Raw genomic sequence first — 14,597 nt, forward strand, 5'->3', positions numbered from 1 at the left:
GGGGCAGACTGAAATTTTCGAAGGCCGTTCTGAGATTTACTGAGGGCCGCCATGGTAGTCTGCCCTAACTACTATGGGGTTTCTAGGTTAGGGCGATGGGTCAGGGTAAATGAATATAACTCAACTCAACTCAACTCAATTATGTTTCCTAGCTTGCTCTGCCTATACGCGTTCTACTTGCCTATCGCATCGGCGCTGCGAAGCGAGTCGAACTGTACTCCGCCCGTCGGATGCATGTAATATCCTACGGATGATAGCGACACGAAGCGTATATCGGCAGCCTTTGAAGCGGTAGTGCGGCGTATTACGCCCCGCAGCGATTTCAGCACTACGGCATGCCCTATGTAGTTAGTGCCCTACTGCCGCTCCTAGCCCTCGGTAGTAAGGCCGGGCGGCGTAGCCATGATACTAGCGTTCGCGATTAAGATATTAAGGCGGGCGTCCGGGCCGGAGAAGTGTGGGGCTAGGGTAGCGCGGATCTCTGTACGCGGACCGGCGAGGTCGAGCGGGATAAAGGTAACGGGTACGGTCGGGGCCGAGACTTGCGCAGCCGAGATGACGGATTCGGCGGCGGTAGCGTTGCGGCCGGTGAAGTAGATATGCGAGGGTTTGTGCGGGGCGAGAAGGTGTACCGAGGTAAGGCCAATGCCCGAAGTACCTAGGAGAAGGAAGGGTTAGATATGCGTACATGTGGCCGAGAGGAGCCGTTCGCGTACCGCCGGTTATAAGAATGACTTTGCCCGAAAGATCAGGGATGTCCTTAGCGGGATTAAACGTGGGCATGTTGGTGACGGGTGGAGCGAGAAGAAGGGGTGGAATTTTGGTTCCGAGAAGGCTTGTGGGAGCGGCTATGATAAGTTAACCGGCAAGCTTGCGGTCACACAAATATATGCAAGACGTTTTCTTTGTTTTTCTGCTTCCGAATACCTACGCAGAAAGTGACCCCTACTTTTATTTCTCTTTATTCCTCTTTAGAATAAAAACCAAATTTATTGATTAGACGCTTCTGGTCGCGCGAACCAGCTTTGAGATGGCGATGATATAGTCAGCGCCTATAAGCGTAGACGCTTCGTTCCCTGGGGCGTATATGACCTTGGGCGTCGCGCTCGCCGAATCCGACCCCGCGAACGTGTACTGGTATAACGATGCGCGTCTCGCACACGTGGCGCCGCGCCGCCTTAGGCATGAACATGTAAAGTGTACCGGCCAGTAGTAGCGGCAGCGGCGACGCATAGGACTTTTACGCACGCATCGCGGCCGTATAGTAAGAGGGCGACGAGGCGGCGTATATTATGTATAGGTGCGCCGCGCGCGGATATCTTGATGGTGCCGACCGATGTATTTGAGTTTGCGGGGCCGAGCGTTGCGAGCTATGGCCTTGATAGCATGATTGGGACGGAGCTTCGGACATGGCTGTTTAAGGAGCTAGGACTCGAGATAATCCCGGCTTCCTTATAGTAGTATGATAGGTATTTGGTGCGGAGATGGGGGATTAGCTTACTAGGGTAGTAGGGAATTCGACTGCGATCTTCTTTGTGGAAGTCTTTGGCCAACCAGCTTCTTATAGGACTGTAGCTTACTATGGTTCGAATTCTTAATAGAATGTTATAGAGAGCGGCATTCCAGTTTTTAAAATACAAATCTAAGATACTATGTAAAGTAAATTAATATACCTCGGATTTTTAGTTCCTTTACAAATATACGAAAGATGATAATTACACATAGATAAATTATAACGCATCAATTAGCTATTTTTACGGAGAAAACCTTATAAGTAAGCTCATGTTCTACTAAATGTAGAACTTAGCCTGTACGGCTATACTATACTATCTCTTGTCGTGACAAGCACCTATGACCAGCGATTTTTAGGGCATGTAGTGAACCATTGTACGATGCAGCCAATTCATTTGTTTGCGCCGATGTGGCTAAACGCTGTACATACCCGTTAACTTGCCACTGTTGTTCGGAACACGGCATAGTTGCAGCAGCAGTGGCTGCTAGCAGCAATGTAACGGATTGCATCATCGAAAAAGCATGTCTGTAGAACGTGACGACATAAGCGAGCGGAGAGAGATGCATGATTGTATGCAAGAAAAGCAAAATCGGATCCCAACAGACCCGGAAGGCGGGGTTGAGGCGGGGTAAGTTGACCATCATAGATGTCACAGCAGATGCAAGGCTACCCGGTTTTCGTTTGCCAATTATCGTGGCACTTATATTAATTGTCTGTTGCCCATCACCTAGAGCGGCAGCATACCAATTCGAAAGCAAAGATGGCCAAACAACTTACCGGTTACCCCTCCCTGAAGCCAGCCTTTATCCTCAAGGCTAGTGATCCATGCGTGATGGCCGCTCTCGTTGATAAACTTACCAAAGCAACAGCTCAACGTGACCGACAGCAACCCTGTTGGTACGTATTCGTCTATAATTTCGTCTTCGGCATCCGGGCTCATTTATAATCAGGCACTACAGCCGGGGGCTCAAACCTTACACACTGGGTAACAATCTATCTTCTGCGTTCCACACCACAATTGCCTAACCACTGGCATCTAGCAAACTTCAACTGGCACACTTACCAGCGCCGAGGGCTTCGAGCCCAAACTCGAGGCTGACATTTTCTTTGGCGCCGACTGGATGACCATCGACGCCAATCAGCCGCGGGCGCGACCGGACGTGAAGGCCGTGGCTAAGTAAGTGCAGATGCAATGCAGCTAGTTAACAATGCTAACGCGAAGAAATTCAGGACTAAAGATGGCGCTGTAGGTCCCCTTGTTCCAGATTAGAGACAAAGAAAGACGCCATTTACACACGTGTTTATCTGCAGGTCATCGCACTGTCGTATACAGGCGTTTTTCAAATCACGAAAGAACTACAGGAAGTCTTGGAGGGAAAACCTGTCGAAAAGACGTTCCCATTCGGAACCGGTGCGTTTGCTTCTCCCCCTCTTCTACCGTAAATGGGACAGACTCGCTAATGAAAAGACTCAGAGAGTGAGCACACCTTCGAGGCTGGTGATCCCCGGTACTCGTTTCTGGGACATCACAAGTTCGTTGGGAATGGGCGCTTCGTCGTGCAGCAGAACCCGACCCGCATTACTGTGGAGACGCGCATCTCACAGGTAGTTCCCAGCACTGATGAGGACTGAGGGCAGGTGCAGTGGATGTTGCATCTTATGGTTAGGAATGTGAACGTTTCAGTTTGTCAGTCAACCTTTTAGTATCCCAGATGCTAAATCTGTTCTTCCTACTTTGCGGGAGATCGCAACTGAGTGAGGTTAAGTGAGCAATTCGTCTGGGATTTGATTCCGTAACGCGGTCGTCAGCGTCGCCATTGGCCAGCTTTGTTCGCAGCCGCAGTGCATGACTGTCTGGGTGGTTTTGTGACAGTAATTGGGAGAAGCATTAACGCCCGTCGAGGAACATGTCGAGATGCGCCTGCTCGCCTTTCCTATGCTGGTCGGTCAGAAAGAACCACTCCCAGACAAGCGAGCAAAAGTAGTACTTTCCGGGTATCTGCACCGCAGAACCGAGTTTGTCCACATCTGACTCTTCTGTAGTTAACGCCGCACGGTCCGATGTGGACAAGTACGACTATAAATGTAGTCTTTACTGCAGAAACTAAACTCCGTAAGAATGACGGAAGAAGTATGCGGGGTTAATACGGATTTAGGTGTTTGCGCAGTCATGTCGGAGATAACACAATGCTTTGGTCCGAGCGGTTGGTTGCGGAAAGCATAAAAGCGACGTCCACCCTTCAAAGAATTGTCGCAATCTTTTAACATATACTACGTAACGCCGCTACCTGCGCTTTTTCTCGACTTTCCTTATTCATACATAGCTCGGAAAACACCATGACGCCTTCATACAATTCTAACACGACGGCAGATGAATTGGTCAACGACTTTACAAGTGAAATCAAGGGCAAGATTGTCCTCACCACCGGTGTATCGCCCAGCACCCTCGGCGCTACTTTCGTGGAAAGCATTGCCTCAGGACAACCAGCCATGTTGATCCTGGCTAGCCGCGATACAAAGAAACTCCAGAAGACAGCAGATGCTATTACCGCGAAGCAGCCAAATGTACAAGTGCGCCTTCTTCAGCTTGACCTTGGATCGCTGGATTTGGTACGCAAAGCCGCTGCTGAAGTTATTTCATGCGAGGATGTTACGCATATCGACGTGCTGGTCAACAACGCTGGCATCATGGCAACCAATTATGCCCTCTCCCCTGACGGCTTTGAAAGCCAATTTGCCACCAACCATCTCGGGCATTTCCTCTTTACCAACCTCGTCATGGACAAAATACTGGCGTCGAAATCTTCGCGCGTAGTCAGTGTCAGCAGTGACGGACACCGCCTCAGCCCGATTCGCTGGGGAGATTATAATTTCAGGGTACGTGCTGTCTGTTTTAAAAATAATGCTCCGATCTAATATTCTTACGATTGCTAGGAAGGTGAAACATACAACAAATGGAGAGCCTACGGCCAGTCCAAGACGGCGAATATGCTAATGGCCATTTCTCTAGCCGAGAAGCTTGGGCAAAAACGTGGACTTTTGGCGTTTAGTCTTCACCCAGGTGTAATTATGACTACGACGCTCGGAAGCCATCTCGATTGGAATGTCGATATACCTGGTCTCCAAGAGGTGGACAAATTTCTGGGGAATGCCGAAGGATGGGGCAGCTTCAACGCCAAGACAGCCGAGCAGGGTGCCGCGACGCACGTTTACGCGGCATTTTCGCCGAGTTTGAAAGGTAAGAGATATTTTCACCGTCCGCCTTGTAAAAGGTTCCAGCAAATACACCGCTAAGTAAAACAGAACACAATGGGGCTTATCTGCAAGATTCCCGCATTGCGGACGCATGGACGGACACGGTGAAGCCATGGGCTACTAGCAGCATTGAAGCCGAAAGATTGTGGAAGCTCAGCGAGGAACTTATCGGGCAGGAGTTTAGTTATCAGTAAATGAGTATTCAACTGCCTTACCTGGTAACGAAATCATTATCTCAAGACAGCTACGTCTTATTGATTGAATGGCATTGGATGCTTATTACGTTGGTATCGTATACCGCCTGCTAGGCCTTCCATTATCGCCTGATGTTACACTTGTGGTCGCTCCATGTGCTTATTTTGTTGCTGGCTGGCCCTGCTATGTCCGCCCGTTGGGACGAGCTGGCGGCGACATAACACCGCCATGTAGCTTAGGCACCGCTAGAATTCACACCTATTACTACTTACGGCAATCTTGCCGATTTCTCGCTCGACGGCGACAAAACGGAGCCAATGGGGCTTTTCCGCCCCCACGTGCCACGTTGTGCAGATCTCTCGCAAATGTCGCCCTATTAGTCTATTTAGGCCACCAAGCATTCTCAACATGCCTGTCCCCTCAGTTTCATCGTTGAGAGTATGGGACCAGTGAGCTGGGATGAAAAGAAACTTCGGGGTCAATGAAGAACAATGTGAGCAGATGCAGAAGTAAAACAGCATTTCCGACGGCAGCGGCCTCTGTGTGTAAAGTGGCCAATCCGAAGCGAGTTTATGAAATAGATACACGGCCAGCCGATACCGCATCAGTATGGAGTAGAAGATGCTCAGTACCAGTATCACCACAAGGGCAACACACCCAGCCAGATCACCGGCGCCTAATGAGCATGGGCCGCGCTTCGTCACCGCTGCGCCTCTTCGTCGTGGTCTTCGAGAGGGACCGCCACCGAGCCCTAAGCCCAGCTACTGCCATCCCCCGAAAAGAGCAAGGGCCTACGTAGTAAGCACCTTGCGTTTGTGCTTTCTATCTGCCATGTCATCCAAATCATCCACGCTCCACTAAGCAGGTCCACAAGTCCCACCATCAACGATGAAGCATGCGGTGGTGAGCAGAATCATGTTCAATTTTTTCGCCATGCACTGCACTGCCCGGTTATGTGACAGTGAGAGGGGGATGTAGGAGACGCATATATAAAGCACTGATAAACAGCCCTTGGGACACACCATCACTACCTTTCTCCTTCAATCACTACCTACGATCCAAGAATACAAATCACGAGTACACTGTACAAGTCTCGGAAACAAATCACCATCAATGTACGCATGTGCCGCATCGCTAGTTACTAGAAGGCTACTAACAATTTCAGATGTTCGCCAACACCAAGTTCTTCGCCATTGCTCTAGCTCTCGCAGCGAGCCTCCCTGTTGGCATCGCCGTCCCAGCTACCACCCGGGACGTCCCCGATGGCATCACCTGCGAAACCACTGAGGGTAGTCCTGATACGGGATCCGTTACGGACGTTATCAACCAAGTCCGCGGGCAGGAGACGTACGCATGCGGAAACGACAATGACATGGGCAGCGGCTGCACAACTCAGGTCAGCCACAAAGAAGCTGCTATTTCTATGTGCGGTAGCCCCGGTGGTATGTCGTGCCCCGAGGTCGCTTCTCTGGCCAATGCTATCCAGCAGACCTGCTTGTCCAATGGCAGGGTTGGCGGCCAGTACCGTAAGGGCGAATATATCATTGAGGTTATCCACTCCTAAGCATATTTTTCGTTCGAAAAATAGAGTTGGTGCTGCGATCTGGGAAAACTACAAAATCAAGGAGGACTGCAAAGTGTTTTGTACCTAACTACCTACATTCATCTATCTACGAATTATGAATGAAATTATGCAACGTTATCTTATTGCCTTACAAGTCGTGAAGGATACGGTGGGATCCTGAAGCATGACGACAATCGGAATGATGCCGAATAGAATGGTGACATATGACAGGAGCTAAATTAGAAAGCCACCATCCCTAATCGCAGACCGTTAACGCAATATTTCATCGACGGCAAGCATACTCAGGCTCTTTTTCTCAATTTATCTCGGAACATCGTAACAAAGTTAGCTTTGCTGATCATGAGCATTTGTATATAGGAAATCAAAATTACGAGAACGACAGATTTTCAAAAAGAAAGGGGGGGAAAGTGTGGGAAATATGAATGAAATAGCCTGTAGGCGGATGCCACAAACATATGCACGGAGCTTCCTTTGTTCAACCGGGCTGAGCAAACAGAGTGCCGGTGAAAATGCCCTGAAGACATAGATGGTTTTACGCGTCTTTGTTTGTCACTAGAATATAGGGCGGAAATGCATTTAATCCACCTCTTGGCCCTCACAATAAAGCACTTTTCTTATCCATGTTTGTCGATGCAAGTATTACTGACTGCCTTATCTCAACCGTTAACCTGTTTTCATGTATAGTAACGTGTCTGCTGTCAACTAAAAACACTATGCTTGAGAATTTGTACGTCGGGTCGCTAAACGAAAGGCATAGTAACTACCTGCGATAAACATACGAATTCTAGATGGTAGGATTGCCCGGTCTGCTTAAATGGTTATTATACATTGTTTAGCGCAGTCCGGATTGGACATGTGAAAAACCACACTACGGTCCGAATGGATCGGTCCGGACGTACGCTTAATTTTTCACTAAATGTAATTTGTACCCCCCGCGTCTTTCCGATTTTACTTAACTTGTCTCATCCTTTTGTGCGAGAACTAAGCTATACTCGCTTGTTTATACAACTCTAGGAAAAGCGTCCGATCCTTGCAAGGCGGTGTAAGCAAGATATGAAGAGTTTTCAACACGTCGAAAAGTACTTCACTCAATACTTCCAGACCACCGGCAGCAGATATCGATGGGATCCTGAAGCTATTGCACATAGTGTGCTACATAAAGCAAGGTCAAAGTACCAATCCTTTACGATCCGTCAAGAAGTCTCCCTCTCACAATACCTTGTCTAAAATGAGCAACGGATTGATACGATCTGCCATCAAGGCCCTTCTACCTTACCGGCGTTTTAGATATCGCCCTTTAGAAAATGGATACTTCCGGCTCCTTATCCTCCATCCTGGGAAGCGTACCGACGACCTCCGCTGTGATATTATAACAGAGCCACTCAACACCATAATAAACTATTTCGCACTTTCTTACGTCTGGGGCTCACCAAAGCCGGTGCGATGGATAAGATGCGACCATGTCTCCGTTTCGCATTTACCGCTAAAAGACATTGGACCAATGGTCCTGAACCGGTTTCGAGAGGACCTTGGGCCTGCGCACACAGTTGACCAGGATCCCGAGGCCTATTTGAAGGGTAGAATTGATGACAGAGTCTCCGGGCTATGGCATCTACCATACGATTACCAATCTCCAGACAACCTGAGAACGAAATATCTCGGTATCGGACCGAACCTCGAGGAAGCGTTATTGTCACTAAGACACGAGAAGTTATTCCTAACTCTTTGGGTCGATGCACTGTGTATCAATCAGGGTGACTTGGAAGAGCGAGCGCAACAGGTGGAGCACATGTACACCATCTTCAAAAACGCTAAAAAAGTCGTGGCGTGGTTAGGCAAAGAGCAGGAATGGACTGCGAATGCGTTCCTCTGCGCTTCTGAGTTGACTGCAGATGACGGCAACCCATTTTCATCTCCGGTGCCTGTACAAGGCCCTCGCTACCATGGACAAGAAGACATTGAAATTGAAGAGCTCGAAGCTCATCCTCCAGAGGAACAATACCGATACGATCCGTGGCATCCAAAAAACTACCTGGCATTTATCAACCTCATTCACAGCCCCTGGTTCCAACGCGCCTGGGTGTTTCAAGAAGCAGTTGCTGGTGCCGCAAGATCAATTCTTGTCTTTCAACAAGGCAATTGCACGCTTAATTTTCATACGTTTCAACTTGCAAGCATGGTCGTCCACAATGCGATCAAAAGTATGCAATTTGTTGTAAACGGGCGGGCTGTGAAAAAGGTCCCTTGGGTAAGAGTGATCATACGGTATTTCGAGGCCGATGAAATAGGACAACTTGAAAAGCTCTTCTCTGAAACCAAGGCCGAAGTCTTTGAGAGCATCAGCAGCATCGTAAACATGTACGAGAACCTAATCATAGACCGGTATCTTGCCGATATTCAACAACCCACCAAGCCACGTATCATCAACTACTCACCAATGCTCAACCTTATAGGCCAGCTTCGTACAACGCAAGCGACTGATCCTCGGGACAAAATCTATAGCCTTTTAAGCCTCGAGTTGGAAACATCTTCCCCAACGGGCCAAACAGGGTTCTTTCATCCCTCACGCAAACGCTTCACTGTAAACTATTCGCCGTCTAAATCGAGCCGGGACGTGTACATCGAGTTTATCTGCTACTGGCTAAGTGTCCGCTCCAAAGTTCGAACGCTTGACTTCCTTCAGTACGTGGACGACCGAAAACTTACTACGGACCCGGCTTGGCCATCCTGGCTCCCTGACTGGAACCTGCCACCGCTCGCTGCGCCTCTTCTAGACTGCTGGATGGAATACGGAGCCACTTCCGTGAAAATGGACAACACAGATGAGGTTTCGTCCGGTGGCCCAGGCGAAACGACCAACGTCTTCCTCACAACACCTCCATCTTCTTCAGCAGAACCTCCCTTGCTAGCCGCAACTGGCCTTCCCGTTCTCACGATATCAGCCGTCGAGCCTGCAGACCGTCGCGGAGATCCTAAGGTCTGGAGCGACATGTTTTCGCCCTTCGATGCCCGCGGTACTTACCCGACAACGTCAATGATATATCACACGGCATTTGACATTCTCAGTCATGCGCCATTTGCATCACCCTCTATTTTGGGCCTAGACAACGATCGTAGCCCATTCTGGGAGTGTGCGGGCCCTCGTCCGCACCCACCAGAGGTTGTGCATGAGCCTGCGATATGGGACGCCGTTGGTGTATCTAGGAAGCCATTTTTGCATATGTGTAAAGCCTATATGGTCCGTGGACAGTGTGTACGACGTCTTTTTGCTACCGAAAAGGGGTTCATTGGCTTAGGTCCGTTGGGGACCAGTGTAGGGGATGTAATTTGCGTGTTAAGGGGAGCAAAGATGCCGCTTGTGGTACGTAGAGTAGGTGATAGGTGGAGAGTTGTAGGGGAGTGCTATGTTTACGGAGTAATGCATGGGGAAGTTCTAGAGGGCGCGGAAGGAAGGTGGGAGAATATGGTGTTTTTTTAAGCCCATCTAATTTCAAATTGCTCAAGTTCAATATACCATGCGTTATAAAAAGGCAATAAGTTTAAGAGTTTGTATGCGGCATATTAGAAACAAAATTTTTCTCTCCCGTCTCGAATAAATGGGGAGACTTACAAGAGAGAGGATACCTCTTTGTAGCCTAATCGCTCGCACATTAACCTTCTACTACCAAATCACTATTACTACTTTTATTTAGCCAACTAACCGTTAGGGACGTACTTATAAGTGCTCTTGGATGTTTCGCTTACATGGCTTGCTAGGGACATTACGAATTCAGTTGCAGAAAATTAAGTACGTTAAGCATGTTGAGCTTGGTAAATATGGGAAGTATATCTTACGTAAAGTTATAGTGTCAGGCGTACTTATTAGGATAGTACTTATGTCTTATTATTACCTGTCGGCCCAGAGGCTATTCTTACTCAATGTTGTCTAGGCTAGTTCTGGGACCACGTTCTTTTGTGAGTTTCTGAGACAGTAATAAGGCCGTACAACCCATGTAGGCTGCTATTCCTATGTGATTGGCTAGCAGTCGTTACACAATTCGGTTGACTAAATCTTACAACAGCGTTGGTTCCGCTTGACTTCCACAAGAGACTCATCATCGAGCAACTCTCCACTTTCCAAATTAGTGGGGATTTAAGTAGTTCAAAGCACGCTATTCAAGTACAATTGTAGAAAGACTATACGATTTTGTGGTAGTTTGTCGGGACTGATTTCGGTCAGAAATACCTGATTTGTGTCGCACATTGGGGCGTGCAGCAGGTCACACCATACTGCAAGGCTTGTACTCAGCCTTGGTGCGCTGACATTCCGCCTCTTCATACTTAAAGCCCGTCCTTCCCCCACCGACTGATACCGTCTTACCAAGTTACGCCTACGACTCACACATTGAGAACAATCACCATGATTTACCGACAGCAAACGAAGTACCGAAGGACTTCGGATGTAAACGAAGACAACGAAAGTAGTAGTCAGCTTGAGCTCCTTGAACACAGACTGTATGAAACCTTTTGTTTAGTCATCTGGCGATTGCTAACCTTTTTAAGATCGCCAGCCATACCAAGACCACAAGATTCGGAACTTCTTCAAGACTCGGTGCTTTCTCAGGATTCGGCACTTCTTCAGGAGCCGGAAACTCCTTCCGACTACAATGTACAAAAACGGTTTTCCGGATGGCGAGTAGGCGTTACTGTCGCCGCGAGTATAGCACTCTGTGTAATGCTATGCAATATCGGCACAACGATCTACGTAATGGCGAATCACAAATTCGAGCACGATGGCAAGGACTGGAAAATCTTGTCTGACAGCAGTTGCGATGCTGTTAAGAACTTAAGTCGCTGGATCCACTTGCTCATTAATGTCCTGAGTACAATTCTCCTAGCGGCCAGCAATTACTGCATGCAAGTGCTCTGTTCGCCAACCAAAGCGGAAATTTCCAAGGCGCACCGAAACCGAATCTGGCTCCATATAGGCGTTCCAAATACTCGCAATCTTTGGTACATCGGCCGCGGCAGAATGCTACTCTGGACCCTTTTATTAACCAGCTCTGTGCCACTTCATTTTTTGTTTAATTCTGTCGTCTTTGCAAGAATTCAAGCAAACGACTACCAAGTGTTGCCAGTCACCGATAATTTCTTTAACGGACATAATTACGACACTTCTGAATTCACCGCCGTAGACAATTCATTTAACCTCTCCGAGGCTGAAGTACTTCGCGACAAATTTAAAACACTTAAAACCGACAACCTCACAGCACACGAATGTCTAGAGGCATATAACAGCCAATACGTATCTCAACATGGCGACGTCCTTATATTTCAAAACCAGATCGTCTGGCACAGTCCGGCTAATTATAGCCCTGTTTGGAACGACTCAAGCTACTACGAATGGGTTAAGATTTCTTGGCCACTGACAACAAACTTAAACTACGATGATCACCTGCCGTACCAGAGCTTTGCAGATGTATTTCCCGCCAATGGATGGAGATGTCCATCGCGAAGTATTCAAGACTGCCACATCACTCGCACGGCCGAAATACCAGCAAATGGTTCGTGGGCCCCATACGGAAGTCCAGTCTCGCATTGTCTCGTAGAGAAGGTTGAAGAAGTGTGTAAACTTCAGTTCAGCCTTAAAATTGCGATCATTGTTATCATTTGCAACTTTGTCAAAGTTTGCTGCATGTTCACTGTGGCTTTCCGATATTACAATCATTATGTTGTTACTGTTGGAGACGCCATATCTTACTTTTTAGACGAGCCCGAGGCGGAAACCAAAGGGCGCTGTATTCACGAAAGACGAGATTTTCGACTCGAATGGGAGTGGAAGGAGATCCAGCTTTCGCAATCGCCAAACAAGCCAAGAAAATATAATCCGGAAAAATTGAGGTGGTACAACGCTGCCAATGGGAAGCGATGGATCATCTCATACCTTTCATACTGGGGTTCCTTAGTCTTTGCCATAATTGCTATTGATAAGTCTCTTGCCGGTATGCCATCCAACATCAAAGATCTTTGGGCTACTGGTTTTGGCCAATTGCAAGGTACGTGATACTTTTTTTCGTTACTAAACAGTACTGACTCTTCCTAGGGAATAATTTGCTGCATACCAGAACTTCAATAATGGGAGGAGTGTTGCTTGCCAATGCACCGCAAGTGATACTTTCTTACCTTTACGTCTCCTTTAATGCGCTTCTCACGCGCATGCTCGTTCAACGCGAGTTAGCTTGTTATAAGCAATCTATTAAGCCTCTTCGAGTCACCTTTCCAACGGGGCAGCAGCGTAGTACATTCTGGCTCCAACTGCCCTACCGGTACGCCATTCCATTAAATATCACCAGTGTTCTTCTCCACTGGCTGGCCTCGCAGAGCCTATTTATGGTCAGCGTCACAATCATTTCCAGAGACCGAAAACCGGACTATAAAAGGGAAATATCAACGTGCGGCTATTCCCCTGTAGCAATCATCTTTACCACTTGTGTTGGTTGCATCATTATGATCAGCGGCATCGTAATGGCGTATCGGAAGTTTCCGGGCGGCATGCCGCTCATGTCAAGCTCTAGTGCGGCGATATCTGCAGCTTGTCATCCACCAGAAAACGACACGGGTGCTGCACAGCTCCCTGTACAGTGGGGAGTTGCCAAGGAAGGACAGGGTGAGGACGGCGTCGGTCATATTACGTTTACAAGTTTTGATGTGACGGTCCCTATTCCCGGAAAGCTGTACGCTTAGTTCAAATGCCCTTTGTGGTCCGGAGGAGGATGTCTTGAGACATTGGTTTTGAAAGATAGTAGATTTTCAAGTTGCGCTTTGAAACGATTTGATATGCCCTGATTTTACAAATATCAAAAAATTAATTGTACACATTCCAAATCGTAGCATCTTTCCTTGTATTATTTCGCCTTTAAGCAACGGCCGTGCTAACGGAAACCTTAAAAGTATCCGCGTTGCAGATATAGGCACCGTTGGAGTCGTTGTGGCAGTCCAACTCGAACTTCTGCTCGCCACGGATGACCTCATGCTCGTTGATAGTCTGAGTAAGCGACAGAACTGCAGAGAAGCAAGTTAGCCAAAGCCCACTCACACCTAACACTTAAACATTCTACGTACTTTTCTCGGACTCGTTGACCTCGAAGCTGAGCGCCGGGTCGCTGCAGTAAGGGCCGGGACGCTTAGCGTCGGGGGAGCCGCCGTACTCGCGAGAGCAGGAGTTGACCTTGTCGGCGGCATCGCCCGAGTACTGGGCGTCGAACTGGTAGAAGGGGTGGGCACCAGAGGGCGTGGTGTGGTAGTTGAACTTGGTGATGGTCCAGACACCGCGGTCGTCGGTGAAGGTGCCGTTGGTGGCGGCGGCGGCGATGGCCGCGAGGGAGGAGATGATGATAAAGGCGTGCATGCTGTCGATGGCGGGTTGAAACGATTGAACGGGAGTTGATAGATGTGAGTTTGGAATGCTGGGTCCTACAGCATTGTATATGTACTTGCTGGATACGAACTTGTCAGGTAATACGAGGTGGCCTCCCCAAAACGTGTCACAGACGTTTACAGGGACCTGGATAGCACAAAAAGACGCGACAAGGTTGATTGGTGCTCAAACGTTGATTTACCTGTTCAGGCTTAGCCTCTCCCCGCCGTTCCCCGCCGTAATTTGAGGCTCCTGCTTCTTATACCATGCAAGCCATCCAATTTAGGGCCGATCGCCGGGCCGCTGCTTCGTCTCCTGAGCACCACGTCACTATGAATAGAACGTGTACTTAAGTCGGCTTTGCCTGTACTCAGAGGCTGCGCCGGGTCTTTGTTCCCAGTATACGAGTGCTTTTTTGTCTGGGATTGCACAGATGCAACTACACAGACCGTTTCTTGGACCGGAGAGCGGATGTCGTATTGGCGCCGAATTAGGCAAGTCACGGCGACAACAGGAAGTGACGAGACGGGTACGTCATTACCAGGCATTCCACAACAAATTTATTGAGAACGAGGTCGCAACGTCACGAACAAGGAGAGAGGCGAATAATGGAACATGATAGGTCGGTCGAACGACATGATGTGATGGGACTG

At 48.5% G+C, this 14,597-nt stretch overlaps 7 protein-coding genes across 7 annotated transcripts; 5 read left to right on the forward strand and 2 right to left on the reverse strand.

Moving 5' to 3' along the window:
* Positions 1–368: 368 nt before the first annotated feature.
* Positions 369–783, reverse strand: K452DRAFT_312736 (uncharacterized protein; the record flags this gene model as incomplete). The annotated part of the gene is made up of 2 exons (XM_033543576.1): positions 369–658; positions 717–783. 2 exons carry the CDS (start codon positions 781–783, stop codon positions 369–371), a joined length of 357 nt encoding a protein of 118 aa, XP_033392642.1.
* Positions 784–2,273: 1,490 nt separating this feature from the next.
* Positions 2,274–3,182, forward strand: K452DRAFT_322081 (uncharacterized protein; the record flags this gene model as incomplete). Its single annotated transcript, XM_033544463.1, has 7 exons — positions 2,274–2,342; positions 2,383–2,410; positions 2,464–2,498; positions 2,554–2,690; positions 2,744–2,759; positions 2,825–2,924; positions 2,988–3,182. The coding sequence occupies 7 exons, from the start codon at positions 2,274–2,276 to the stop codon at positions 3,143–3,145; spliced, it is 543 nt and encodes a 180-aa protein (XP_033392643.1). The 3' UTR covers positions 3,146–3,182.
* Positions 3,183–3,781: 599 nt separating this feature from the next.
* K452DRAFT_291967 (uncharacterized protein) lies at positions 3,782–5,035 on the forward strand. The gene is made up of 3 exons (XM_033541282.1): positions 3,782–4,390; positions 4,448–4,751; positions 4,817–5,035. Exons 1-3 carry the CDS (start codon positions 3,851–3,853, stop codon positions 4,960–4,962), a joined length of 990 nt encoding a protein of 329 aa, XP_033392644.1. The 5' UTR covers positions 3,782–3,850; the 3' UTR covers positions 4,963–5,035.
* A 1,093-nt stretch (positions 5,036–6,128) lies between these two features.
* K452DRAFT_312739 (uncharacterized protein) lies at positions 6,129–6,527 on the forward strand (the record flags this gene model as incomplete). The annotated part of the gene is made up of 1 exon (XM_033543577.1): positions 6,129–6,527. One exon carries the CDS (start codon positions 6,129–6,131, stop codon positions 6,525–6,527), a length of 399 nt encoding a protein of 132 aa, XP_033392645.1.
* Positions 6,528–7,658: 1,131 nt separating this feature from the next.
* Positions 7,659–8,397, forward strand: K452DRAFT_279237 (uncharacterized protein; the record flags this gene model as incomplete). Its single annotated transcript, XM_033539409.1, is given in 3 exon segments — positions 7,659–7,986; positions 8,001–8,010; positions 8,186–8,397. Coding segments are annotated over 3 exon segments (432 nt in total), but the record flags the coding sequence as incomplete, so codon positions are not given.
* Positions 8,398–11,559: 3,162 nt separating this feature from the next.
* Positions 11,560–13,271, forward strand: K452DRAFT_236653 (uncharacterized protein; the record flags this gene model as incomplete). Its single annotated transcript, XM_033537526.1, has 2 exons — positions 11,560–12,583; positions 12,631–13,271. The coding sequence occupies 2 exons, from the start codon at positions 11,560–11,562 to the stop codon at positions 13,269–13,271; spliced, it is 1,665 nt and encodes a 554-aa protein (XP_033392647.1).
* Positions 13,272–13,315: 44 nt separating this feature from the next.
* On the reverse strand, positions 13,316–13,973 carry K452DRAFT_322084 (uncharacterized protein). Its single transcript, XM_033544464.1, has 2 exons — positions 13,650–13,973; positions 13,316–13,589 (listed from the first exon to the last, which is right to left on the reverse strand). The coding sequence occupies exons 1-2, from the start codon at positions 13,933–13,935 to the stop codon at positions 13,444–13,446; spliced, it is 432 nt and encodes a 143-aa protein (XP_033392648.1). The 5' UTR covers positions 13,936–13,973; the 3' UTR covers positions 13,316–13,443.
* Between the last annotated feature and the right edge of the window lie 624 nt (positions 13,974–14,597).

Source organism: Aplosporella prunicola, assembly GCF_010093885.1.
Source record: "Aplosporella prunicola CBS 121167 unplaced genomic scaffold K452scaffold_36, whole genome shotgun sequence".
Taxonomy (NCBI): Eukaryota; Fungi; Ascomycota; class Dothideomycetes; order Botryosphaeriales; family Aplosporellaceae; genus Aplosporella; species Aplosporella prunicola.

Excerpts from the sequence above, each read along its gene's own strand:
- K452DRAFT_291967 (XM_033541282.1), top strand. The coding sequence starts at position 3,851 with ATGACGCCTTCATACAATTCTAACACGACGGCAGATGAATTGGTCAAC. Across the intron at positions 4,391-4,447 it reads GGGGAGATTATAATTTCAGG|GAAGGTGAAACATACAACAA; the intron begins GTACGTGCTGTC and ends TACGATTGCTAG. Across the intron at positions 4,752-4,816 it reads ATTTTCGCCGAGTTTGAAAG|AACACAATGGGGCTTATCTG; the intron begins GTAAGAGATATT and ends TAAGTAAAACAG.
- K452DRAFT_322084 (XM_033544464.1), bottom strand. The coding sequence starts at position 13,935 with ATGCACGCCTTTATCATCATCTCCTCCCTCGCGGCCATCGCCGCCGCC. Across the intron at positions 13,590-13,649 it reads GGTCAACGAGTCCGAGAAAA|TTCTGTCGCTTACTCAGACT; the intron begins GTACGTAGAATG and ends GCTTCTCTGCAG.